Source organism: Mercenaria mercenaria, chromosome 5, assembly GCF_021730395.1.
Source record: "Mercenaria mercenaria strain notata chromosome 5, MADL_Memer_1, whole genome shotgun sequence".
Classification (NCBI taxonomy): Eukaryota; Metazoa; Mollusca; class Bivalvia; order Venerida; family Veneridae; genus Mercenaria; species Mercenaria mercenaria.
In genome coordinates, this window is record NC_069365.1 from 20,296,285 (window position 1) to 20,315,101 (window position 18,817).

The following is an 18,817-nucleotide window of genomic DNA, read 5'->3' on the forward strand; positions in this document are numbered from 1 at the left end:
ATTTAACAAAGAAACAAAAAGTATTTAAATTTATGATTTTTTTCTCAAAAGCTCTGATGATGAAGTTATTCAATCCACAATTTAAATTCAGGTAAATTTCTGCTTTTTATTTATAACCAAAATTGTCAATTATTTTTTTCTGGCTTTATGCTATGCTGTTGTTTAGAGGCAATAAAGTTATAAATCCCTCTGAACTTGACAAAAATTTGTTCTAATGATGCATATATCCCCGTAAAAGCCGTAAAAAAAAGATACTTAATGTTATAATTTAAATTTTTTTACACTTTTACTGTTAAGAGTTAACAATTAAGAAAAGTTTCCATATTTTCTATCCAGGAAAAATTCCAAAAAAATTTTTACTATGTTTTTAGTATTAATACATAGTTTTATATTAGAGTTAAAACAGGTTTTCTATTTTTTTGTGAATGATCTTGTGAAACAGTAAGAGTGCTGTTCCTGGGCCTATGATCCTTAATGAAGAAAATGATATTACATCTAATTCCAAACAAAACAACACATGTTATCTCAACTTTTCCTTGTAAAGATCGAATTTACAGTTTCTTACTCTAGTCTTTATAGTAAACTTTGTAAACAGAGTTATAGCTCTTCTGTAGCGATTACAGCTGCCTCCTAACGTCATAGATCCACTAAGTTTGAACAGCAGGTCCCAAACTCCAGTCTCCTTCCAAAACCATATTCTCGCTATATCACAGTGCTTCAGATAGTTCCCATTGTTCATGTGCATAAAGATATCTAGGTCAAATGGCAGGCATATACCTGAAATACGGATAAGGATAAAACGTTATTTGTAATACAGTACACATTTAAAATATGCAACACAAATGAATCAGTGGAGATAAAACACATTTCCATATTCTAGTAAGAAAAGTAGCTGCCAAAGTATTGAATAAAATGATAATATGGAAAGAGTAAAACATTTAGTGATCGTGGACTATAGAATATGGGACATATCCTGGACCTGAACTGAACTTGCACGTTAAATTCACCATATACTACCCTCATGAAAATTTCCTATTTGACATCTGAACAATGCCGATCCGATTTTAATCTAGTAAGATCAGAAGGCTATCATAGTTCCTTAATTAGTGTCGGGGGAATATGTCAGACTAGTGGCATTCCAGAGATCTACCATGGTTGATGAACCTCTGATGGATGAGAATGAAGGCTAATTGCGGAAAAGATAGAAGATAAAGAACATTTCAGTTTGTTGTGTATATGTTCATTTTAAAAACAAAACGTGACAAACGAAGAGAGAAGTCTGTTTGTATATATGGTTATTTATAGTCGCCACCGGTAACCTATATGGGCGACTCCTCCAGAAGACTGTTGGTAATCTTAGTGGGAGGATAGTGCAAGATACAGAAGACGCTCCAATATATTTAAGAAGCTTTCCCGGTTCCTTAGCGTGGCTGGTGTAAAGCACCCATACACGGGACTCTTACCCTAATGTTAGTTATTTTTAGTTTTTCTTATTTAAATATTAATCAATTCTATCGCATTTTTAGTTAAAACTAAGTAGTCTCATTATTTGTTTATAGCACAAAACACTGTTTCGATAGGGAGAAAGTCATCTATGATATATTGGCCTCTGCAATGTTTATATTAGACTCTTCCTGGTTGCCCGAGGTTGTTTTCATGAACATGTTTTGCCTTAAGAATCCTAAAGTCGAGCAATATTTCCGCTGCAGAACTCCTGCATATTTCTCGATACAAATCTAATAACATATAATTATCAACTGGTTGTGACTAGAACTGGTGTGATCCCAGACATGTCTGCAGGAATTTCTTCCATTGAAGTTACTACGAAAAAAGGATCACTTTTACAATAAACCAACAAAAACTGTGGTCACTTGAGTATTTTGTTTTTCAATAAAAGCGAGTGATTTTCAAATGATCATTTAACATTAATATTAAATCCAAATATGCATGCAATTGTGAAACATCGGGTATTTCCGTATTTTCCATATAATAGCATAAAGGACGGTGATCAGATTGAATATGCGTGGATTACCATTACCAATAACGAGAGAAATTAAAGTCTTGAACATAAAATTTATCAGCTATCTTGATAATATCTTCTCTTAAAGAACTGAATTCAATAATTAGTAACGAGAAATTTCGAAGGACCGCAAAACTCCACTACAAGTATTCAAAGGTTGTTAGCAAGTATAAATGGTGCAACAATTTTGCCTTAAAGGTAAGCAAGAGGTATAGAAGTTCTGCCTCTTACAACGAAGCATTACTTTGTAAAAATGCAAAAATAGACTTCTGGAACCTGCGAATTAAATGTCGGATCATCATAGTGAATAAGTGTATTAAGTTTTAGTCCATTCCCATGAGGATGGTTCTACACCGTCCGTGTCTGAAATAATGCTCTGCCTCCACATTAAAAAATAATGACTTATTATTTTCTTGGTGTGACGATAAACCCCGCAAAACCTGTCGGACACACTAATACTGGTACTAATAAACTTTGATAATGTGGCAGTTGAGTCCAATAAGTCCAGGGGTGTTCAAAGATAATCGGTCATAGATCTATTGTAAAGCAAATATACCTGTATTGGAAAATAAACAGTGTCGATTGTATTGAGGTCAACTGCCACATTATCAAAGTTTATAAGTATCTTAACATCAGTGTTACTAAATATCTTGTATATATTTACCAAAAAAAAAACAACAAAAAAAAACACTGCGCTTTGCTAATTTCTAATGATGTGATGTGTCGGGTATCGGAGCTTTTATAAAAAGAAAGAACTGCGTGTACATATATGTATTAGATAGTACTTTTGTATGTAGTTAAAAGGTTGAAAATGAGCGTAATTATGCGGCGCCGCACAGTTTTTGTTTTTGGTAAAACTCTAGATCTAAATCTTTTTTACATTTCTGTAGAACTTTTGAAATGGTTTTAAGTATTGAAATATTTCCTACATATATAATAGATTCACAGAAACCATTCCGATTACTGTTTTAAAAGCATGCGGTATTAAGATGTTTATATCTCGGCAATATATACGAGTGTTCAGTGTTCAAGAAACAATAGTCGCAAATCTTTATTTTATATTTGCTATGAATAGCTAGGCGGCATATACGGTTTTATATCTGCTGCATGTTAACCAATGAAATCCGAAAAATCTATTTGCAGCATCATATTATAATTTATTTACGTTGCTTTTATTAAGCCAGCTGGATGTTTTCCTTATTTGAATGATTTATACCACTGGTACCAGAACAGAAAGAAAATGCCTCTGTACATGTTATACTAGCCTGGCTCCCTGGCTGCATGGTTATTTTTATATAAATACTGGAAATATTTTGTAAGAAAATTTTAGCCTCTAAAATAGCACAATTTTATCTGATGGCTGAACCATACCTATGTTCGGAGCCAGGGGCAATAAAAAATCTCAATGTAGAAACAACCTTCTGGAGTTACTTCCCTCTTAATGAAGAAAACTGATATATGTAAATAAGAACAAACATTGGGACGGGAGCCAGTCTAATGTTATACCTTACCCCTAGGTATTCTATAAGAACCAAGGTCATGAAGGCGAAAATATACTAACCCATTTCAATTGCGCATTTCACACCTAAAACACACAGTACTATGGGTAATTTATCTTCCATTGTGTACCGGTCACATTTCTTCAATACTTCTTATCTTACAAAAACAACGCGTAGTTTATAGTTTTTTCAACGTTACACAAAAAACTTGCTTGACCTTCCCTGGTGAAGTTCCGTTCTAGATTACAAAACTATTCTGATTGGCTGTTTTGAAAATGCATGTCAATCGTCATTTTACTACACGTGTTCGCTAATATGTGAAAATGCAGCATAAATGAATAAAATAAACAGAACAGATGTAGACCAATGTATGATTTCAAATTAAAAATCATATACAAGATGAATTTTATTCATCATTTCGAGTTTTAGTGTAGAATTGTATTTTTTTTTAATTCTGTTTTTGTTTGTTTTACGTTTCGCCTAACATGTGCACACTGCCGTGACCACTAGACCGGATGTTCATTAGGGAAGGCCACGCAAATTTTTTCTGTAACGTTGACGAAAGCATAAAATATGTTGATAATCTCAGCAATATGGAATATTGAGACAATGTGACTGGTGCATGTTGGAAGATAAATTATCACTTGTTCAATATACTAGGTACACTTTCACCGAACTGCGCGTTTAAGTTGAGAAATGTACGATTGAAACGGGTTAGTATATTTTCCCGTTCATGACCATGGTTCTTATAGAATAGCTAGGGGTATGGTATAACATGTACAGAGGAATTTTCTTTCTGGTCTGGCGCCAGTGATTTATACAACCCAAGATAAGTTTTGAACCCACAGCGGTGAAGGGAAAGCCAGCGAACACGGCCACGGAGGCTCTATAGTATGTAGTCATAGCCTCTATGCCGTCTAAACAGCTGATCGCATGTATTGGACATGCTGCCGTTTGACGTCATAGGCCACTCCTGTCAAAAAATGTCAATATAAGAAGGAGAATTTAGAATGTGCAATGCAACTCCATGCAAGGATTTCGGAAAATTTTGTATAGAAATAAATAAACATAAATTGTCCTTCTTTATATTGAATACCATTTGAATCAGTGTAGATGCTTCTAATTTGCAAGAAAAACGTTTTCTTCACCGCTGTGATTCTGTCATGTTTTCAAACAGCGGCCGCCATTTTAGGAATTTCTCTACATTGTAATGACGTCACAAATATGCAAATCACTGGGGTCAAACGTGCGGTTTCCCACGGGTTTCTTTGAAATTGTGGTGGGAAATGCCTGTCTGTTGTAGAACATAAAACCTTAACTTTATTTCTAAAGATAATCAGAAAATAGTGATGAATGTTTTTTTTAATCTGTTGTGTTACTATCAGGGTATGGTAAAAGTGGCTGCTCTTGATTCTTGATTGACCATAAATCAAAATGCCAGGGTCATAATTATGCGTGTAAAGAAAATGAGGCACTTAACGGGTTTATTGTTTACGATACGCATCTTACCAGTACCGTAAATTTATAAACAACTGAGGGAAGCATGTAATGATTATTTTTTCATAATATACTAAGGTGTTAGTTAAAACAAATTTATTTGAGCTCGATTGTGATAAAAGCTTCAAGTTTATTTGACCAACTCTCGAGTCCGCTTCCTGAAAAAGCAAGTCTACTAGTGTCATATATGAGAAGATGCGGTCGTGACCTCAGTGGGGCTTGAAACTATGAACTGCGACCGACACCTTAACCACTAGACCAGCGCTCCCTTTATGAAGATGTTGACATCAAGTTGTTTTCCATCAGGAGTTTGAGTAACATGATAAGGGCAGGAGCAAGCGCTGTGTGCTCAAACTTCATAACCATTGACTCTTCGAGATCGATGTCTACGGTTAGAAATATTATATAAATTATTTATAAAGTAAATATAGAAATTGACATAACTCACCCCTACCAATTTATATCAAAAACGTAAAACTTGTTTCACCATTCACTTGTCTTAATGACAGTCAGATACGGACTTGAGGCCCGGATCCAGCTCGTGCTCCCCCCTCCCCCAACCTCGTTGACTGAGAAGTGACCTATACTCATTATATTAACTCAAAATGCACCAAAGACCACCATTTCATGTCTGTAAAACTTCACAGGGGAAGAGCCCCCTGATCCCCCTATAATTAGGGGGATGTCTCACCAGTCTGTATTAAAACAAGAGATCACAGAGTGATCTTGGCGCCCACCAATGTGCCATTTTTGAGTGTTCCAAATTTCTAGACTTATTGACTAGCTCAAGGACAAATTTCATTTCCGTAAACAACACTGTGCATGTGGTCCAAATTCGAAAGCTGTAGCTTGAGAAATGTGAAAGAAGGTCACTAGGTCAATGTAAAGGTCAAAGTTTGTTTCGGTACACAATCCTATGCATGTGGTCTAAATTTGAAGCCTGTAGCTTGAGAAATGTAAAAGTAGGTCACTAGGTCAAAATCAAGGTCAAATTTTATTTTGGAATACAAAACTATGCATGTGGTCCAAATTTGAAGCCTGTACCTTCAAAAATGTGAAAGTAGGTCACTAGGTCAATGTAAAGGTCAAAGTTTGTTTCGGTACACAAAACTATGCATGTGGTCCAAATCTGAAGGCTGTAGCTTGAGAAATGTAAAAGTAGGTCACTAGGTCAAAATCAAGGTCAAATTTTATTTCGGAATACAAAACTATGCATGTGGTCCAAATTTGAAGCCTGTACCTTCAAAAGTGTGAAAGTAGGTCACTAGGTCAATGTGAAGGTCAAAGTTTTTTTCAGTATACAAAACTATGCACGTGGTCCAAATTTGAAAGCTGTAGCTCGAGAAATGTGAAAGTAGGTCACTTGGTCAAAATCAATGTCAAATTTAATTTTGAAACATGGGACTATGCATATGGTCCAAATTTGACGCCTGTACCTTCAAAAATGTGAAAGTAGGTCACTAGGTCAAAATCAAGGTCAAAGTTTTTTCCAGTGCACAAAACTATGCATGTGGTCCAAATTTGAAGGCTGTAGCTACAGAAATGTGAAAGTAGGTCACTAGGTCAAAATCAAGGTCAACTCATGTCAAGGTTCATCTGGCCACTCAAAAATATACATGTGGTCCAAATTTAAAGGATGTAGCTACAGAAATGTGAAAGTAGGTCACTAGGTCAAAATCAAGGTCAACTCATGTCAAGGTTCATCTTGCCACTTAAAAATATACATGCGGTCCAAATTTGAATGTTGTAGTTATTGACAAGAACATTTTAAAAGCTTTTCCCTATATAAGTATATATGAACCATGTGACCCCCGGGGCGGGGCCATTTTTGACCCTAGGGGCATAATTTGAACAAACTTGGTAGAGAACCACTAGATGATGCTACATTACAAGTATCAAAACCCTAGGCTTTGTGGTTTGGACAAGAAGATTTTCAAAGTTTTTCCCTATATAAGTCTATGTAAACCATATGACCCCCGGGGGGGGCATATTTGACCCTAGGGGTATAATTTGATCAATCTTAGTTGAAGACCACTAGATGATGTCACATACAAAATATCAAAGCCCTAGGCCCTGTGGTTTTGGACAAGAGGTTTTCAAAGTTTTTCCCTATATAAGTCTATATAAACCATGTGACCCCCAGGGCGGGGCCATATTTGACCCCAGAGAAATAATTTGAATAATTTTGGTAGAGGACCACTAGATGATGCTTCAAACCAAATATCAAAGCCCTAGGCTCTGTGGTTTTGGACAAGAAGGTTTTCAAAGTTTTTCCCTATATAAATCTATGTAAAATATAGAAATAAACAAAGGGCCATAACTCACTCATAAATTGCTGAACCAGTCTGATTTTCAGGGGGACACAACTAGGGTACCAATACATCATTCTGACAAAGTTTGGTCAAAATCCCCCCAGTAGTTTCAGAGGAGATGCGATAACGAGAAATTGTTAACGGAAGGACGGAAGGACGGACGGAAGGACCACGGACGCAGAGTGATTTGAATAGCCCACCATCTGATGACGGTGGGCTAAAAATATCCAGGCGAAAGACCCGCTAACCCCAAGCCCCTTATATGGGCAGAGGTCCCCTCCAATACCTACCGACTGTCAGCGCTATGCGCCTCGACGGTGACGTCTTCGTTATAGACTGGTGCGTAATTAACCTTTACCCTGCTAAATTTCTATAATGGACTGGTCCATGATTCAATTTGGGCAAAACCATTTATTATTTGAAGGAGTGTTCGATGAAAATTTACTGACTGAATAGTGCACAGTGCAGACCATGATCAGGCTGCACGTATGTGCAGGCTGATCTTGGTCTGCACTGGTCGCAAAGGCAGAATCATTTGCCGCCAGCAGGCTAAGGGTTAATTGTAAATTGTGTTTACGACACAGGAACGCTAATTTAAAGCATATTCGTCTGAGAGAAGCCGATTGTTTTTGAATACTTCATCCAATACCAGAATAAGAGTAAAATTAAAACACATGTTTCCGTGTGTTAACATCTGCAGAATCATCAATGTCTCATGGACTCGGACATAAACAATCCCTCGGGAAATTGCAAATAATATATATGTAATATGATTAGAATAAACTTGCACTATCTCTATGGAAATTTCCGTTCTCTTAAAGTCATACTTGTATACTAACATTTTCAAATTAGGACGGGAAAATCAGATAAATTTAAAATTAAATAAGCAGGCGGTCATTAACGAAGGGGTCGCATGGAAGACACGTACATATTTGTCGCCAAAATTTTGAGGTAACCAATAGCTAAAATGGTACTAAGAATTACATGTCTCTCCCCATTCTATGAGCAAGACCATGTTGATCGTCGCGGAAAACATACGCCTCACTCGGGACTCGAACTCCCGACCCCGAGATTCCTTGTCCCAAAGACGCAGAACTTTGAGGGAAAGTGAGCGTCCGGGCGTGTATATGTGTGTGGGGTGGGGAGGGGGAGGGGAGTAGTCGTTAATATCACTGACTTAAGTGACTTCTGTTGAACATGAAAATAAGTTCAGCTGTACAGTAATTATTTTTTTATAGTTTCATTCTTAATAACCAAGACATTTATTCAACGTCCTAGATCTACAAGAAATTAAACATCGATGTTTACTTGTCCCTAAATTTTCATATTTTCATTTTTTAAACATTACTGCTCATAATTTATTACACTATGCACATATGTGTAATATGTAATATTACGAGTCGAAAATTAAGTAAAGGCATGATAACGCATAAAAAATTGTTTCCGGTATCCCGACCTACCCTAAATTTTTGGTCCGACCCTAAATGTTTTTATGGCCTTGGAGAATGCACTTTTTATGCTTTAAACATGGTCAGTGATGTTAGAAATCAATATACTGATGCTGATACTCTAGCGGCATAACCCCATTATTTGTATTCATTTTTTGACCAAAAAAAAAAAAAAATTCCGAAAAATCTCCCTTAATAAAAAAAATCCAAAACAAAAATCCGACCTAGATCTACCTACTCTAATATTTTTAGCATGTTACCGGAAACAAATATTTTTCTTAAGGCAAAACTATAAAATACAATTTCTTTATCAAGATGGCAGACCCGTAGCTACACTGAGGCACAGGGAGGCCGGTACCTCCCTGTTTTTCTGCCAAAATTATGAGAAAAAAAGGATATGTTTTGAGTCACCATCTTAAAAGGCAAAACCGAACTTAGGCACTATTATTTCATTTTATTTTGTCAAACTATTTTCCGCTATTTTTTTTTAATATCACGAATAATTACACTATACATGGCCGTAGCGAGAGACTAAATTTTACCGAGGCAAACGAGTATGTGCGTTTGTTCGTGGTTATTCGGTAAATTTGAATGGTAAAGTCAAAGCCCCGACGGGCATTAATTTGGAAGGTTGTGTCCCAACCTCCTCCATATGGGATATATGATATGAAAAACACACTTTGTTGCCCTGTTTTTATATTAAAGAGAAAAATTACCCTTTCACTCCTCAATCTACCCCGGGTACTAATACCGATTTATGGTTTGTAATGTGTCGCTTTTGCGATGGAGGTCTCGGATGCAACACAGGACTTACTTTTTGGGAGATGTATGTCTATAATATTCTTCTTGATGGAGCCGCTGATTTATCTTATACGAGTAAAATTAAATGTAAAAATGTTGAAACAATTTTCTCTAAAATCAAAGTTCCGTCTAATGTTGCTCTCATGCTGAAAAGGTTTTCTATAAAAAAAGTTCTTCTTTCATACAATGACAAGGATGTTGCTACAAAGACTGGATATCCAGAGGTAAGAGAAAAATGCGTTTTAACAAATTGTTTGAAGGGTGAAATTAAAATAAAACTTCATAAGGTTGAAAAGAACATTCAAATCCATACCAGTTAATGATTATAGCATAAATGGAGTTTCATCAATTGATCACAATACCCCATGTTCTACCTATCGTCTGCTTCAACAAGAATTTCGCGCTTAATATTCTTCAAAATAAATGAAATTCTAACACGACCAGCGAAAAACCTACTTACATGTAGAGAAAAATCTATCTCGGGTTATTCATCAATAAACCACCCTTGAACTGTGCTGCACGCGCTTCGTGTTTTGGCTATTCCAGCTATACACTGAGTGTTAAGTTTTATGAATGAATCTGCAACTTTTAAGTTTTGTGGGAGGAAATTTCAACAGCCAAATCCAGGTGCGTAGCACGAAGTGTAGTTCAGAGCGTAAAAAAATAGTTTCCATTTTTTCTAACACTGTTGTTTCAAGTATGTCGTGTTAGAATCGAAATGACAAGCTCCAGTGTGTGATTTATCGTAGAATAACCCGTGTTTTTCGTTCTTATGCGGCCTTCGTGATATATTCTTACGCATAAGAACTCAAAACACGGGTTATTCTACGAAAAATCCACACTTTGGAACTTGATATAAGTCTGATAATTCTTCAAACATGTATGAGTAGGAGACCGAAAAAGATGCAATCTAAATAATTGCGCAAATGATTTATAACAGTTTTTATGAAGGGGAGGAGGTGGAGGAATGTGGTGTTTAAGACCAGAAAAATCAACCTGGCTACGGTCCTGTATTTCCGATACGGAAATACAAATCTACAAAAATACAGTTTACTGATATATGCGCAAACATTGACACAAGCCTCATACCTTCGCCTGATATGTTTTATTGTTTCTTTCGATATTTGATAGAATTAAGCTAGCTCTAGCTGAGAAAAGTCGAGCGTGCTGTCTTTGCTGTCTTACGGACAGCTCTTGTTTTTATCGAGCTTTAATGTAATTTTAGGTCGTAAGATATATCAGTTGATTAGCACCTTTTACACCATCTTGGTTTTAACACTGTAATTACATGTACATGTGAGAGGTAGACATAGTGTAGTATACAAAATTGTCTTATATTTCTAATGTATTTAATGACTGTGTACAGATGTTTAAATTAGGATTGGGACGATTACTCGGTTAATCGGATCCGGTTCGATTACTATGTGAAACAGGTTTCAATTTTGCAAAACCGCTAATCGCTATAGATAAATATCACGAATCGTACTTTATCTTTATATATTTCTTATTTCTTTGACCAGCACATTGACCCACAGTATATTTCCGCTAAAACACATCAATCAATATAATCATTAGTCTTGGATTTGCCCGCCGTAAAATATTCAAATTGAAATACACAAAATATGAATAATTTAAATTAATTATAAAACTGCTTGCAAACGATGAAGTCCGTAAGTTCCTAATGAAGTCAACTGCTGGAAGTACCTTGATACGGTCATCAGGAAATAAAGGAGCATTTTCAATATGGCGGCCGATTAACCGGTTCGATTCGATTTCATACAAATGATTAACTGGTTTCAAAATTTTGAAATCGTCCCGGCCCTAGTTTAAATATGCTAATTCTTTTATGTATCTGTAATGAGGCTACAATAAAGACTAAATATTCGATATTTTACCCTTTTTATTTTTAGGCTTTGTCACAATTTCAAAGCCATATGTAAAACAGTTTACACTACATATGAACTGGTACGGAAAACTTAACCAAGATTTTACGTTAAAGGGGCCATAATTCGGTCAAAATCCTTGACAGAGTTGTGTACTCTAGCCTAAAACTTGACATGGTGAAGGTACACAAGTGTTGAAAGTTTCAAAGCTATATGACAAAAGGATTTGTCAAAATGTGAATTGATACGAAAAACTTAACCAAGGTGTGACGACGACACCGTTGAGAGTAGGATAGCTCTCCTTATTCTTTGAATAGGCGAGCTAAAATGAAGATTAAGGGAGGCATTTTGCACACATTTGATAAAAATATAATCTATTAAACTGTAATAGAGGTATAGAGTAAATCCTGCCTTCGCGATCAACTGTATTAAGTAGCTAATCAACAGCAGGACTTAAGCAGCCGTCTTTCTTAAGCCGAGTCACGCTGAGTCGCTCCCTTTGATGGCTGTTTAAGATAGGTTTGCTATTGTCCCATTCGACTTTGTTTGCTAAAAGAGTAAGAACGCAGAAACTATTGTTTTGAATGGAAAGTACTTCAACATTGTTTTGATATATGGGCAACACCATGAGCCCTCATCCTTGGCCCTGATACTACAATTTGGGAGCTTATTTGAAAATGAAAGGGGAAGATCCAAGTTTGAATTTGGTATCTGCAATGAATTACTTAATTTGTTTGACACAAATATTATGGATATATTTAAAGCTATGAAAACTAAAAGTGCAATAGTTTGAGGCTGCTATCTGTTTCTATTATTCGAACGGAGTTATCAGGTGCTTTTTATTCCTATTTTATTTCACAAATTCAATGACACTGCAACTTATGCCCATATCACCAAGTAATGAGATCCAACCAACAACTAAAACGGCATAAAAACTTACTTTGCGGCATTCATTACGTTTCATACATTTTAAGATCATTTTTTCCACGGTATTGTATATATTGTTTCATTTAGCGTGTTTATATTACGATGCAAATGTAACTTAATATGTAACATCCTTAACTCCAAAACTTGATTTAGTATTACCGGCTATATTTGGTAAATTGTTTGAAGATTATTTAAATTTCTTTTCTTTACTTGCGTGTCTGACTCATGAAATGATATCTTAAAATGTCAACCTGACATCAGTTTATTGTTGTTGTTGAAAAATCATTGGTTGAAAATCTTTCACTGTATAAATTAAACTTCAGTAAAGAATGTGAGTGGGATAGTTTTTCTTGTTTTTATATATGATATATGATATGGTTCGAATAACATTATACCAAGCAAGCAAACATGACCATATGCCTTTAAATTGGCGTTTTAGAGTGACAATAATCGCAAATAGGTTGGCTGTTTCAAAAAGTAACAAAAATATGTTTGAAATGCAGAAACACGCACGAAATGGCATCCTAAAAAAAATCCCAAGGGAGCATGCCCCTGGACCCCCTACCAAATGCCTCCCTATTTTTTTACCTCTGGCTACGGGCCTGGATGGACTGCTTCTTCAAAACGGAACTCGCCTCCTCTATTAAAAAGTGAGTTGTAATATATTTCTAGACAACTACGTAATATGTCTATGTTACAAATAAACTGTCCGGAGAAAGAGCACTAACAAATTGACAATCTATTGTAGAAGTTCAGTATACTGAGTACAGTATACCCGAATGCGCCTAATGTAAATTTGCATGAAGCTCTCGGCCTTCTTAGATCTACGTCATTTGTCTCATACGTCACCCGTTTCGAAGTCAGATTTATGTGTTTCGAGGAGACAGACAATTAAAATGAAATTGTTGTGATTGTAATTTGGAGGATCACAACTTTGGAGATTAACAGTGAGTCAGTTTACCTATAAGTTCAATTTTTTAAAACTTGTTACTGTCTGATATAAACGACAAAATGAGGTTTACCTGACTTTTATTGCATTGTATAAGGCGTACAAAATAAGCTTAACATTTGCGAAACTTTACATATTCAAATTTATATTAGTAAGCAAACTCATACAAAGTGAGGTCCTGAAAGGTTGTAAAATGGGGCTTAGAATGTGACTGATGACAATTCGACGCTTTGACATTTACAAATTTTCCTCATAGTATATATTGAACTCCAAAGGCAACAGTCATTCCTGATCAAGTAATGAAAGTTACCAAATCAGGCTTCAGTTTGACAGTGAGCTGGCAAAACCACCCTCTCCGTAATTTGGACAAATATTTTTTTACAATAAAGTAAGTCATTATTTATACAGATATTTACCATTTTGTTTGTTTAACCAGTTGGGTTGAAGTGAAAACTTTAGTGGGTGTTCATTTTAAAAACGATTCATCGAATATTTCCAAGGGTCGACTTATCATCTGTCGGTTTATCACATACATATTCGAACAGACAATTCGCAACTATCAAAATAGTTTCGAGCCGCTCGTGAGACGTGAATTTGATTCATTTCCCGTAATTATCCCGCGACAATGCAATAATTACTTAACATTTTCATTGACCTACCTAATTTGCATATTTCCCATGATGCCTTGTGGTCAAATTCAACATGGCGTCCCGCATCGATTTGGATGCGCGATTGATACGGAAAAACACAACTAAAAGTAATCATCCGAACATTGCGGAAAGAGTCGACTTCATAGAAATGTAGAAAAAGTGGCAATCAGTTAGCGAAGTAAACAATTTTTTGGCAAAATGCGTATATAGAACATACATTAGCTGAAACCTTATATTGCATATTTTTGAATGGAAGGGAATAGAGCTCTGACTGAGGCCCGATATGGGTAGCCGAATTCAGAGCTCTATGTATAGATCTATATAGTATGTTGACATTCCTATCATGTATGTTGACATAGTTGCACTATAGATGTATATATTTCAAATTTTGGGTTGTTTAGGTGAAAAGCTAATTTGTGAATAAAACTGTTGCATTTAAATTCGGTCTAAAGTTAACTATAGATCCAGATTTTGGCATTATTCATACAGTTCCGAGACCAATGATTTCTGTGGTCTTTTCTTGTTTTCACTTCATGTTTCCAATAAGGTCTAAAACATTTCCATCCATAGTCTTTTCTAGCTGTTGTTTTTCTGTCTCTTGTTATGTACAGTTATGGTTATTGTCACACATTTAAAACTACATATCACTTATTATTCCATACTGGTTTTTATTGTCCGTTAAGTTACAAAGGAACCGGAAACTTTTTCCATACTGACGTTCAAATTTCATATCGTGTGCGTGACGTCATTTGTGGCGTCAGTTTCATGCATGTCGTTGCTTTTAAAATTAAATATCAGGCTAAAGAACAAATTGATATCATTTATATAATAATTATAAGTGTAGTCTGTGTATGTAATAAAAAGATTATTAGATTTGCATCCGGAAATATGCATTCGTTCTTTCGCGGAAAGATATTGCGCTCCTAAAGTCGCGCAATATTACCGCTGCAGAAATCGTGCATAAATTTCGACACAAATCTAATAACATATAGATATTGACGTCTGAAATTCGTATCGGGTGCTTGGTGTCATTTTAATGTGTGCCGATGTGTTGATATTTTTTATTCACGTCTTTTTTGTCACTTTTATTCAGGCAATTGAACAAATTGGTAATTTCATCTTTGTATATACGTATCTAATAAATAATTTTATTATCTTGCGTTCTTTAGCGGAATAATATTGCTCTCTTTCCATTGCAGAACTCGTGCATATTTCTCGTTGTCGTCATATTTGACTAACCCTATTTATTTATTTTTAGCCTTACTCATTCGCTTATCTGATATTTTTCAGTACAGCAACCAGTCAAAAAGTAAAACGCTACCCCAAACGTACTATTAATTGAACTACATTTATTAGACAACAATTTTAAGACATTACACTGCATTGTCACCGTGTACAATCGTTACTGGAGAAATCTGACAACGACATAAAGCGCGATGTGGTCACGCCGTGTCAAAATACTACTTGCTATCAATTGTCGTGTTTTATTTATCTTTATTTTATATTTGCTATGAATAGCTAGGCGGGATATACGGTTTTATATATGGTGCATGTGTACCAATGAAAATCCGAGAAATCTATTTGCAGCATCATAATTATTATAATTTATTTACGTTGCTTTTATTAAGCCGCCGTGTCAAAATACTCCTTGCTATCAATTGTCGTGTACGTCGGATAACTATGCAAAATTAGAGTTAAACAAACCCAGTGGCACCGTAAAAATATTTCCAGTACGCTTTCCGGAAAGATCTAATATTATATAATTATCACTTGATGAATTCCTGAAGATGTTTATGTCATAACTAATATATTCATTTGTTGGTGGACCGATAAGACCAGTAGACTAGCTCCTAGACTATGATATATCTTTTTACATTTTTATGATTGAATGTAGTGAACTGAGCCAGTCTATATTAACATCATTCCTCAGTGAAAATATCTCTAAATTAGACTGGCTTTTGTCTTTATGAAATTGAATTCGAAAAAAAGGGGAAAATGTAGAAATAATTTTATTACCAGTCTAGTGGCTAGTCTATAAGATCAGAGACTGCGTTTTTATCCGTTTCCAAGGAAAATATTGCGGTATTTACTAAATTTTTCAGTCAGAAGCAGTGGTGTCACCTACAGTTAATTTTAGCCTAAATACCACGCATGTTTTTTGCTTATTTTAAGAAAAATATGTTCCTTTATCCTGCTGATACTCGTGTGTAAACTGGTTCAAAGTCAGGAATTCGTAGACACAGGCATTCACATAACGGTTGCTTTTGATCTTTGAGTGTGTTTTTTTTTTCTCCCATGAGTAAAATATATTTCTAATATGGCTAACAATGCTTTAATCATCACAACGATGTTATGTTGACGTCACGTCAACGTGATATTTAGCGCCATGTACGCATCAAGAAATAGCGCTTTCAATTTCATGAAATATTTTACTTAATAACATCTTTTAAATGGAATGTCACATTGCACAAATGTTTTGATTAATTTATACACATACTGAATTAGGTATTCGATTTGCTGAGTAATTCGTAATAATTTTCGCTCGAACTGAATTCTGCCGCAAGACGTAGGTAACAAGGTACAGTTACCTGCCCTTCGGAAGTGTATCCGAGAGAAAAGAGGTCCCTCATTTCATGATGGATTTGATTGTAAATAGATATTCTGAGCTTCTGAAAGTAGCCGAATTTTATAGATCTGATGTAAATGAAGAGAAAGGGATAAAAAAATCTGGAAAATCATAGTTTCTTGTGCAAATGACTGTCTGCGGATTTGTACAAAAAGTAGGCTGGACCGCTTCACGTTGTAAAAATTCAATACAGTATTCATTCTGACAGATGTGAGGAGAAAAGTAGCAGGTCAACAGGTCACTTCAAAGTGATTTTTGTGTTTCTCTTGGAATCATTTCTAAAGAGAAAGTATTTGCATTTGTCTTCAGAACATTGTGTCAAAGCCTTGCATTGATATATTTGTATGTAACCCTATGGGAAATTAATTGTACTTTGGGGCCTGATATTACCATTTCCGGTCCTGGCGTGTTTTTAACAAATACCTACTATTGGCGCCATGCTTGCGCGAAGAAACAGTTCCATCATATCTGATATAAATTTTACAATAAAGAACATATTAGAATCGAAATAACTTATAGGAAAACAGTGCTTTATAATTATTTATACACTCGGGCGGTTATACGTCGTCCGAAATAATTTCACTCGGGCTGCGTATAACCGCCCATCGTGTATAAATAGTGATAAAGCACTGTTTTGCTATAAATTATAAGTAATGCAGGAGGCACATAGACACTGTTATTTGTATGTCTTTTGTTTCTACTTAAAAACAAACTGAAGTTCAATTTATATTTGAAAATTAAGTAACATTTTTACAGAATATTATCAGTGGCATCGGCCATGGATTTTTATTGAAAACAGTTAAGTGAGTGAATTGGGTTTTACGGCGAATCGGAAAAAAAAAACAAAAAAAAGCAGTTAGTATAAATTAGTATAAATTCTGGTCGAAAGACTTAAATTCTTGCTCCAAATAAAGTTGGAATTATAGGTACATTGTAATTGTTATATTGTATGGCCTCCACAATTCCAAAGACCCAGAAATAATAACAATTTTTATGCAGATAACTCAACATTATATCAACCTGACTACTAGAAAACAACATTCTGATTAGTCTTTGTAATTTCAACAAATGGTTACACAATAAAAGATATGTCTTTGCATTATACAAAAGGAAAAATGCATGAGCAAATCATTAATAAGTGAGTCAAACCTTATACAGAAAACAGAGTTTATGTTTGCACTACAAAACGGAAAAAAATCTGACGCTCATACGTAGGTTACTATTTACTAATCATATGAGTGGTCTCCACGGTCAACTGGTTCAAGTCACTGACTTGAAATCACGTATGTCTCACTGATGTGGGCTTGAAACCTCGGATCCGAGGAATGTAGAATTCTTCATATGAAGAAACCATTCAGCTGGCTAACAAAATGGATAAAAAAAATCAGGACTATCGATGATGCTCTGAAAGTGATTACATTGCTCTCCGTCGTGTGTAATCAAGAAAAATGCTTTGACTTACAGGAAAATATATAGCAAACAGTATTTCGGTATGATGGGAGCACATCTTCTGCTGTAGGCCTATGTCATCCTTGGAAATAATTTTTAAACGTTGGGGAAAAAAGGAATTATCTTAACCCAAATCGTCAAATCACTCTATTTAAACCCAGATCCGATTTCTCAAACGATTGAACGCCGTGAAATTTAAACACTGCTGAAAGCTTCAGAATCATAACTTTTCGCTGGGAATTTCATCTTGATGTGCAATTAAAATTAGAAGTCTGTGATCTTAGTAAAGAGCGTTTGCAGTACACTGAATAAAGTTGTCTACTTACTTTTGCTAATTCCGACGTCAAGGATCGAGTTTAAATGTTCTCCTCTCCTTTTTCTTCTTGAAAGCAGTACAAAGATTGTTCTTACAACATGAATTATATCTAGACAAACTACTAATGCGACAGATGTCAACAAAATCACGATATAGAATGGAAACATTTTGATCGTGCACACCGAGACGCAATACTTGTTTTCAGGCCGAAAACCACTAAATCCGGCTGTTCTTTATTTTATATAAAATCCACTCATTTTAAAACGGTTTTTGAACATTTTCTGGCATATCAGATTTTCAGAGACTTATATTCCCATTAAGATCTATATCGCTACTTTAGAAAAACAAAAAGAAAAGGGGGTGTTAACTTTTATATAAGAAAACTACAGTTCGTGAAATACAACCCGCTGAATGTACTCCTTGTCGCTTCTTTCAATTCT

The 18,817-nt window shown here is 35.3% G+C and overlaps 1 protein-coding gene across 1 annotated transcript; it reads right to left on the minus strand.

The window, feature by feature from the left end:
- Positions 1–493: 493 nt before the first annotated feature.
- Positions 494–18,597, minus strand: LOC123556586 (protein THEM6-like). The gene is made up of 2 exons (XM_053542847.1): positions 18,388–18,597; positions 494–777 (listed from the first exon to the last, which is right to left on the minus strand). The coding sequence occupies exons 1-2, from the start codon at positions 18,542–18,544 to the stop codon at positions 521–523; spliced, it is 414 nt and encodes a 137-aa protein (XP_053398822.1). The 5' UTR covers positions 18,545–18,597; the 3' UTR covers positions 494–520.
- Between the last annotated feature and the right edge of the window lie 220 nt (positions 18,598–18,817).